This window comes from Phaenicophaeus curvirostris, chromosome 2 (assembly GCF_032191515.1).
Source record: "Phaenicophaeus curvirostris isolate KB17595 chromosome 2, BPBGC_Pcur_1.0, whole genome shotgun sequence".
Taxonomy (NCBI): Eukaryota; Metazoa; Chordata; class Aves; order Cuculiformes; family Cuculidae; genus Phaenicophaeus; species Phaenicophaeus curvirostris.
In genome coordinates this window covers 40571619-40582040 of record NC_091393.1, presented here as the reverse complement: position 1 = coordinate 40582040, position 10422 = coordinate 40571619, and the positions used below count along the sequence as shown (strand labels likewise).

General features: G+C 38.4%; 1 protein-coding gene across 1 annotated transcript in view; it reads left to right on the top strand.

Moving 5' to 3' along the window:
* The first annotated feature begins 383 nt into the window (after positions 1–383).
* FAM184A (family with sequence similarity 184 member A) overlaps positions 384–10422 on the top strand; it is a 75613-nt gene continuing 65574 nt past the window's right edge. Inside the window, exon 1 of the mRNA XM_069851767.1 lies at positions 384–485. Within this exon, the coding sequence (XP_069707868.1) occupies positions 384–485 (102 nt within the window). The remainder of the gene's footprint in view (positions 486–10422) is intronic.

The window sequence follows — 10422 nt, the reverse complement described above, 5'->3', positions numbered from 1 at the left end:
CAGTTCCAATCCCCCTGCCGTGGGCAGGGACACCTCCCACCAGCCCAGGCTGCCCAAGGCCCCATCCAACCTGGCCTTGAACACCTCCAGGGATGGGGCAGCCACAGCTTCCCGGGGCAGCCTGTGCCAGTGCCTCACCGCTCTCATAGTGAAAAAATTCCTCCTTACGTCTAGTCTAAATCTGCCCCTGTCCAGTTTATACCCATTCCCCGTCGTCCTATCACCACAGCGTTTATGCACAGCCCCTCCTCAGCCTTCTCGCAGCCCCTTTCAGGCGCTAGAGGGTCGCTGCTCGGTCTCCCCATCCCCGCCCCGTCCCGCCCCCGGGCGGAGCCGCGCTGGCCTGGCGGGGCGGACGGAGTCGGCGGCGCCGCAGCGGGAGGATGGCGGCCGCGGGGCCGGGGTGGCAGCACGGGCCGCCGGGCGCCGAGCACGGCCCGGACCTGCACTTCAAGATGAGCAAGAAGATCGCGCAGCTCACCAAGGTGGGTCGGCGGCCGCCCGCGCTCCTCTCGCGGGGCGGGTTGTTGTCTTTTTATTTGTATCCCTCCCGTTTCCCTTCGCTCCTCGCCGCGGCTCTCGGGGTCGGCGTGAGATGGTGCCGGGGCGCGGCGTCCGTCCGCCGGTCCTCGTCCGTCAGCCGCTCTCCAGAGTCCTCCTAAACGCAGAAATCCAAGCGGTGCTCGATCTCCCTTTGCTGGAGGGCGAGCATCGAGGGTGCCTGGGAGCGTCCCGGACGCCTGAGGTGCGGAGGGCCGGGCGGGAGCATCGCTGCGGGCTGCGGCGCCGGGGGGAGAACAGCCTGGGCCCCCGGGCTGGGAAACGAGGCGGGGTCCCCCCGTGGAGAAAATACGGTGTGGTACCCCCGGTATAGAAAATACAGTGTGGGCCCCCCAGTACAGAATACCGTGTGGTACCCCTGTATGGAAAACACAGCGTAGTCCCCCCAGTACAGAAAATGCAGTGTGGTCTCCCCGCGTAGAAAATGCAGCATGGTCCCCCCCAGTATAGAAGATACAAGGTGGTCCCCCCAGTATAGAAGATACAAGGTGGTCCCCCCAGTATAGAAGATACAAGGTGGTCCCCCCAGTATAGAAAATACAAGGTGGTCCCCCCAGTATAGAAAATACAAGGTGGTCCCCCCAGTATAGAAAATACAATGTGGTCTCCCTGTATAGAAAATAGCAGTGTGGTCCCCCCATACGGAAAATACAGCATTGTCCCTCAGTATAGAAAATACAAGGTGGTCCCCCCTGTATAGAAAATAACAGCGTGGTCCCCCAAGTATAGAAAATGCAGCGTGGTCCCCCAGTATAGAAAATACAGTGTGCCACCACCCTATATAAAAAATACAGCGTGATCCCCCGCATATAGAAAATACAATGTGGTCCTTCCCATATAGAAAATACAATGTGGTCCCTCCCATTTAAAAAATGCAATGTGTTCCCTCCCGGTATAGAAAATAACAGTGCGGTCCTGGTATAGAAAACACAGCGTGGTCCCCCTGGTATGGAAAATACGATGTGTTCTGCCCCCAGCATAGAAAACACAGTGTGGTCCCCCTGGTATGGAAAACATAATGTGTTCCCCCCCCAGCATAGAAAATACAGCGTGGTCCCCTGGGTGCACAAAATACAGTCTGGCCCTGGGTATAGAAAATAAGATGTGGTCCCCCCATGTAGAAAACACAGTGTGGTTCTGGGTGTAGAAGGTACAGTGTGGCTTCCCTGTATAGAAAATACAGTGTGGTCCCCTGATACAGCAAACTGTGCCCCCAGGTATAGAAAGCCCAGCATGGCCCCTAGTAGAGCAAATACAGTGTGGCCCATGGTACAGAAAATGCAGTGTGTCTTTGTTAAAGGCTGAGGTCAAACTAAAGGTGTTTTCCAAAGCGTACTGTTAGGGCTGATAGGCCCTGTGTTTCAGATGTGATTGTAGCTGTGATTTGCATAGAATAACTTAAAAAAAAATGCTTTGCTGCGGTGATCTCTCTGGTATGATGCTCAAGCCATAGGTGAACAGCATTGTTTAGGAAGCGAAAGGCAGGTTGTTTTTGTTAGAGAGAAAGCAGAAGAAATAATCTCTGTTAGGAGTTACATAGCTAAAGCATTTAAAGGTAATTTGAAAGCACCGTGGGAAGTGCTTGTATTCTTCAAATGTGTGCTAAAATGGATGAAGGTGACATTTCATTGAAACTAAGAATGAAGAGAGTTACGACTGCTGGCAGTCTCCCAGTGGAGACACTTCATATTCATGCACAGTTGATGCACCGTCAACCAGTTAAACCCAGTATTTATTGTGGAACATCGTGCACCTTAATGTATTGGAAAATTGATGACTGAGGGATATTTTGTCTTGTCTTTTGAATTTAGAGTCCAATTTCTTTATGTGTTAACATTGGTAGAACGAAAATTGTAATTTCATAAGGAGAAAAATAGAATTAAAATAAGCCTAGGAATCAGTTTAGTTTTACTCCATGTGCATACAAATTATGAATTAAAATATTTTAAGATATTACTACAGACTCATGCTCCCTAAAGCGTGCAGAAATCACCTGGAGACCGTAAATGTATTTTACTTTCACCTTAAGGCCTAGAACATATGCAAAGTAATGCTTTCAAATAATAATTTTTATATGTGTGTGTCCTTTGATATATTTCCCATCCTTTCTCTAGGAATTCACCCAGCAGTTTATAGTTGAATTCAGAAACAGCATTCCACTTTTGTTGTGAAGTTATTTGTGTTCCACAAATGTCTTCCACTTCACTGGGCATGTGCCCTGTGCTCTTTGTGTTAATTACGTGTCAGACAACTTGAGTAGATGAGAGTTAATTATGGATTTAAATGCATGATGTTGGAATATATTGAACTTCTGTATTGCAAAACACAAAGTGAATGAAAATAAATACTCTGGGTTTTTTATAAGTTTTTATGGTCCATAGTAGAGTTCTCCTAAAATTCTAGGAACTGGGTGCATGTCTGTCCTGCCAAAGACTTCTGAGTGGTGCAAATATAAGCTATGAATTGTTTTCTGCTTGTCTTTTTGAAATAACTGTAAACTATATGTTTATATAAGGAGTTTAGAGGAGAATTTAGACTTTTGCAGACCTGGAATCTTGTATTTGTTTCCCAGTGACTTGCAGATTCTGATGATATTTGAGTTTGTGTAGTTTTGTTCTGTTTTCACATTTTAGGGAGAAAACTTGGAAAATCAGGTGATCTTTATACTGACTGAAGGTCTGGAGTGAAGAACAGTATTTTTAGATGTAAACCAGGATGTATAATAAAAACATTCGTCTTGCACCTATTGAAACAATAAAATTAAGAATTTGGAGATTATGATGAAAAGTATTCTATAGCAATGATTTCACTGAGGTAGGGTGCAAATTTTGGCAGTATTGTAGTTAGAAGACTTGGTTCCTACATTTCTGTTTTGTTTCTGTCTGACCTTTAAGAAAGGGAGGTTTAAAAGAAGTATAGAATCTTCTGTGTGAAGTATAATGCAAACTTTCTAACCTGTTTTAGAATCTGAAGCCTAAGTTGATACATGGCTGAAGAAATTAATCGTTGATAAAGTACTGCAGCTACAGGGGAAAAATATAAACAAGATACTTAATTTCTGTATGTGAGACTTAACTGTCAGAGAAGCATTAACTTCACTCGTCAAAATTTTCTGCAAATAAGCTGATGCAAAAAAGAGATCAGGATATTTCTATGAAACTCTTGTGACCAAATGCTGCTGTTCTGGCTTTGTCAAGTGCTTACTAACTTGTGTATAGAATTCCTTTTCAGTAATCTAGGAACTTCTTATTAAGAAAACCGTTCTTAATTGTGCTATCAAATAGTTTAATCTCTTATATATAAAAGACGTTTCTTGCAAATGTTCCAACTTTTTTCCCATTTCCAAAGGGATACACGTAATTAAGTTATCCAGAAAGCTTCTGTCTTCTGATAAGAGATGCGATTCTGTTTGTTTTTTGCCTGTCCTTGTACAGTTTGTATTACGAGCTGTAAATAGCAGCAGAAGAAATGCTTTCCCCACAGAAGATGCAGGTCACTCATGAGGTAAATGTAAAATTCCAAAATTAGGTTTCCTCTATTATGTTTTTGCATTACTTAGAGAGAATCTGATGTTTCAGTCAAAACAGTATAGGAACACGAAGGAAAAGGTGAAATATGACCAGATTTAATCAGTAATTCAGAGTGAGGCAAAATAAGATACAAATCCATTTCACTAAGCACAAGGCTTCTGAAGCGCTTAACTATATTTTTACTTTTGGGGAGGGAGGACAAAAAGGACTTTATTTGATTTAACTTTAATGTGCTTAAGTCACAGGGGAAGGTAAAACAAGTAGTTAGAAATACAGCTTTAAAAGATGAGATGATACTCCATGTCATGTTTAAAGACTGCAGTAAATTGTAACTGAAGCAATTTTAGGTCTTCCTTTTCAGTATAAGCTCCTTATTTTTAGGCATTTTGAAAGATCTGTATACCAGTTGGGGGATAAAGTAGCATCTGACACAAAGATTAAAACCAACAAGAAATAAACTACAATTATGAGGTTGCATATATCTGTTTGTGCTACTGGAGTGCTAATGCAGTGTTGAATTATGCCTGCTGCAGATGAAAATATGCACATATATATATATTTAATTAGTTTGCATAAGACAACTGGGATAGAAAACAAAAAGCAAGTTGCCTCTATGCTTACATCAGTAGGGGAAAATGGGATTAGTTTTTACAATTGCCAGAAGAGTACAGCTTCAAGTGGTTTTGTTTGTTTGCTTTTTGTGCTGCATTTTGCAGCTTGAGCGTTTGTGATGGAGAAATTAATATCCTAAAGGTGTCTGCAACATCTGTTGTGCAGGCTTTGTGACATCTACATGAATGTTTGACTTTTATGGAATAACTACTTGATGTGCACTGAAATTATGCAATAAGAATCTTCAGCATTGATTTGGCTGCGTGATATTAGTTGCACAAATTTTACATGAACTGGAAGAAGAGTTGTAAGTGCCATGCAGGTGATATGTACCCTACAGTGATTGTTTCTATCTATTTAACAGAAGGAGGAAACTGTACAAAACACCAGTGTTTTCCCTTGATACTTGCTTAGAGCTGGGTCCTTCAGCTCTAAAAAGATTCCAAAAAACTTCAGCTAGTTCAAAGGCTAAGGCAACCAAGAGGCATGATACTTTAGTAAACAAGAAACTAGAATATAGGACTCCTGAGACCAGAGTTCTGACCTCAACTGTGCCATCAGCTTGTTGTGTAAATTTGGAAAACTGCTTTTATTTTTTTTAAAAAAAATTAAATAAATTTCTCCTTTTTCCCCCTTTCTGTCTTCCCATGTTAGAGAGAACAGGTGTTAATGTAGTAGGTAGCTTAGTGAGTTGCTTGAAGATGTAGGTGGTAAATTTATTTTGAAGAATAAAGAGCAAATTTAATGCTCTTTAATTCAGATGCTTATGCTTCTTGTGGGAACAATGTTGCTGCGATGGTTAAAGGAATTCCTCAGCTATCACAGAATGCAGTGCTATGGAAGTAAGAGTAATAGGGTTTAATTTATATTAATGATTCTTAACCAAACATTTCCAGTGAAAATTTGTCAGTTTTTATTTGGAAGTATTCTGCCTGAGGAAACAAAACAACTAAACCTCTTGCAGAAGGTTCATTGTGCATAGAAATATAAGAAAACTTGAAAGAAGAGCCCATAAAAATAGGGAAGAAACGAGAATCTAAAAAAACCCTGTAGAACTGTTTTGATGTTAGCATGTGGTAGTTGATGCTGTTAACAGTTTTGTAAAAACTTGGATTTTAGTTTTTTAAGCAACCGTATGTCATCTCTCCAATGTATGTTAACATTGGCAGGAGGCCAGTATTTGCTAACACTTCTAGGATTGCATGAAAAGAACTGAAAATGTGAGGTGGGTGTGATTTGCCTACATATTTGAATGTCAGAATTTTTGCATATGCTTCTGACTGGTAATGTGGGAATAAATGTTCTATTTTGTTGTTACATAAATATAGTTTTCAAGAACCAGAAGATGTGGAAATGTAATACTGGATATTAAATTATTTTGCATTTCTCTGGCGATACTTAGTTTTGGTTTGTATTAATTTTTCCAAAGATAGCTGAAGTAAGCCCTGTAAAGGGAGGGACTGAAGGTAGGAACTGAAAAAGTGAGAGAATATTTCTGAAGCAGGTATTTTACGATTTTTCTTTTTTAATCGTATTAATGAAGTCCCTCCATCTTTCCTTTCAAATTTTGTCCATGTGTTCTGACTGTGTCCTTATTATGCAGTAGTTGTGATCTTCACAAAGGATGTTCACTGAAGTTTCCTGTATCCATGTTGGCTTAAGGACAAAGTTGGGACTGGGTGAAAATGGCGTGTATTTAATACCATCTGGTATAGTTCAGGAAAAGTAAGTAGAGCTTTCAGGCTCTTAGTCTTCTTCAGACCTTAAATAAAATCAGCAGTTATTGTCTATATCTGAATACTTGCTTGTTGAAGCACTTAGAATTGCTTTAAAGCAGCTGTGAATTCTAATTTAGACCTGAAGAGTTCTTTCTTACCTTCTATGTTTTGTAGGACAAAAATTATGGAATTCAGTAGTTTAGTTAATATGCTTTTTGTCTCTGAAAGAAGAGGTCAGGGTTCTTAAAAATAAAAGTTGCTGGTCCTGATCTGAAGCCTAGGAACACTTATTTAATGCTGGGTTTGTGGTTTTCTTTTCCAGTCAGGACTAGTTGAAAAAAGTTAATTATTCTATTACTTTGAAGACCTCAGGACAATGTATCCCCTGAATGGGGGTAAAATTACAGGGGTGCTATATGGGCCTGATATGGATATAATTTATAGTTCAGTGTTTTGGTGTATGTGAATTAGGTCAATGACTTTACAGTCCTGTCACAATAGATCAAGAAGAGAGAGAGAAGTAGGACAAGAATTAAATATTTTCAATATAAAAAAAAAAAATTGCTCAAATGAAATTCCTTTCCTCTACACCTGTGTGGTCTTAATGGTTGACTACTAACTTAGAGTTCTTCTGAGACCATGACAGCTTCATGTTCTAAAGATATATTCAGTATGTATGTGTAAATGAAAATGTGGTGTTAAAAACTGTGTGATCACACATACACATAAGCTGCTAGTCTAAAATGTCTCTTTAATATGGTTATGCATATATTGGCTTCTCTGAGATTGCTTTGAGTTTGTTTTTTTTTTTTTGGTTTTGGGTTTTTTTTTCCCCCCACATTTTATAAGCATCCAAAAGAATAATCAGAATCAAGAGAGAGAGAGAAATTGAAGGAGAGGATTAATAATAAGATGTGGCACTTAAGGACATGGTTTACCGGTGGACTTTGCAGTGTTAGGTTTATGATTGCACTTGGTGATCTTAAGGCTCTTTTCCAACCTGTCTTTTCCAACTCTGTATGTATCCCCTTGCCCTATGCTTATTTTTATTTATTGTTATAATTAAATAATATAGAATCACAAGGAACTGGAAAACTGTTAGATATTATTGCACTTATATATACTGCATTTATATTGAACTTCAGTTATTCAATCTGATACATCAGTAAAGGATATTTAAAAAAACAAACCCTTAAAGATGAGGATTTTAGTACAAGGTTCAATGTTATTAATGTATTAAAATCTAAAAACTAAAGAATAAAGAACGTGCAGGCCATAAATGAATCCTGGTATGACAACATCCATGAAGTTTAAAATCTGTCAACTATTAGCTGCTTTTAAAATATGATGACCTAAATCCTATGAAAAAACACTTGAAATTTAGTTTGATCTTATAGGTTTGGGGTTTTTTGCTGATGATGTTACAGTTTTCAGATAAGTACTGCATTGTAAAAGAAGGCTTTTGCTATTATCGTGGCATAAATAAAATCAAGAAAGTGCCAGTTCAGAGTTAAGAACATAATATTGAAATGCTTTCCTCCAGCTGCTGAAGTTTTAAACGGGAGTGTCTTTTATGTATATTTGAAAATTAAAATCAATGGTTGAGCTCTGTGTAATTGTACAAAGTATTTATTGAATAATTTCTTTGTACATTTGTGAAATACCATGGACAAATTACTTAGAACTACTCAGTACTGCAAGGAATTCTGATTTGTCAAATTTTATAAAAATATATCAGCAGAAAATGGGTGTTTTGAGGGGGTAGGTTTGTTTGCTTTGTGTTGTTTTTTTTTTTTTTTTTAATATCTGCAATACCATGAAAGTGTAAATCAGTTGTTTCAAAAAGATGAATGTTACCACTCCTTTAAATTGCAATCTTACTTTTTCTAATCTTAATTGTAGCGGTTCTGTACTTTCTTCAAACACAGTAAAACTGTATTCAGTAACAGCATTGTTTGTATTTGGTCATTACTGTTTTGTTATGCAACCTATCGGTCACACATACTTTATTTTTTGAAGTCTGGAAGTACAGTCAGATGCATACTGCATTTAATACATTGGTAGAAACACTATTCATCATAAGTCATTGTATCAGTACAGTAAGCTCCAGCTTTAAGTAGCTTCTAACTACTGAAATTCTGTCAATATCTCATTCTCTAGACTTTGGCTTTAATAAAAACGTCCTGTTTGTCAGTGATACTGCTATTTCCCCACCTCTCCAAGTCTCCGTTGAAAACCTTACTCTCCTAGTAACTGTGTGGAGGAGGGGGACAATGCCTTAAATAACCACGAACTTTTTCTTACTGTTTACAGTCTTACTGCTAAATAAATCCAGCAAATCTCAACATAACATTATGAAATCAGATGTGTGTCTCTTGGCTGATACAAGGTTGGCAGTAGTAAGCTAGGCTTCTATGTATTCTTCTAATGACTGATGTCATACCAATAACCAAAGGCACTGTGTTCCAAAAATAACCAGAAGAAACAAACACAGTCTAAAGCTATTCACCATCTTGTCCTACTTAATGCACATTACCTGGTTCTGTTTCCTTGGTCAGGCTTTTTTTAACTGAATCTAAAAGGCTGTGAGGAAGAACAACCTTTTGCCGAGGTTGTCACTTGGCCAGGTTCAAAATGACAGCCATTAAAAATAGCTACTGTTAAAAAGTTCATGAAGTTCTCTTCCTTTGAGATAGTCCCATTAAATGAAAGACAACATTTTGGCTAGAGGAAACAGTATGAGGTGATTATAAGAAGTACTTGCTTTCTATTTTCGTTTTTATTAAATTAATCTTTCCAGCTGGTTCCCTAAAATTTTGTTTCTAGAAACCTGAATTCTAATGTGATTAGAAAATGGGTGTGCTATAGTCCAGAGATTTTTAATTGAACGATGTTTTTTGCTCACTACATAACTGAAAGCTGTGACTTTTAGTAAAGGGTGTCTGACACTGCCTTCTCAGATCTAGTATTTTGCAGGATGGATGCTGATATGTTTGGATAGGTTGTACTAAAATGTATTTCAGTAACCTCCTATGACTGCCTTTGTCCTTTTAAAATTCGACAAATGAAAATTATCTCTGTAATAAAGATTAGAGGAAAGGACTGGATTTTTCTAATTTATCTGCTTTGTGTAATTATAAGGTTCACAGTTCAAAAATACATTTTATTTGTAGTTGGTATTAATAATCAAGGGTGTGTTTACAGGCTAAAAAAATTTTGAAACACCTTGAAAATCTGTGTGTGTCTGGTTTTGCAACATTACCCTGTATTGCCAACATGGTCATGTATACTACTTACATTACTTATTTATAAAAAAGAACACCTTTCGTGTTGTGCTACTAAGTGGTAGAATTTTATTTGAAATTTCTGATCCATTATTTTGGTTGGATTGTTCACTAGCTTTACATATTCTATTACCTTGTAGTTCCATTTCAGTTCCTATGCCATAAGTCAGTCTATATATCTTCCCTCTCTTTGTTTTTGAAAGTGTAAGACCAATGATGTTAAGCTGAGATAGAATTTGCAAAAATATATCCTAAAACAGAGACTGGACTTTGATGTGAAGATCAATTTACATGTTATTGGAGCTGATATGGGAACATTCTTTGGCCATTCTCTCTACGCCCATTATTCTTGTCTTGCCTTTCTTTCTTTCTGTGTCCTGCTTCACACTTTATCATGTGTACCTCTTCAAACAACAGTGTAGACCATTCACAGTTTGGTGTATTGAGGATATTCTGCCTCACCTTCAAATACCTAATGCATGAGGTCGTAGTTCTTGTTATTTATGTTTTGACAAGCAGTGCTATATTAAGCATCCTTGCACCTTCTGCACATGTGAAGATCCTGAAGCAAGATTAGCTTCAGTTGGTTTGTATTGTTTCCCTAGCTATGGGTCTATGCTTGAGAATAAACTATATTCCAAATCCCTCCCCAGAATATTGTAGGACATAGCCATTTGTGTAATTCACTTTTTTCTCTAATGGCATTTTTTTCCCCTT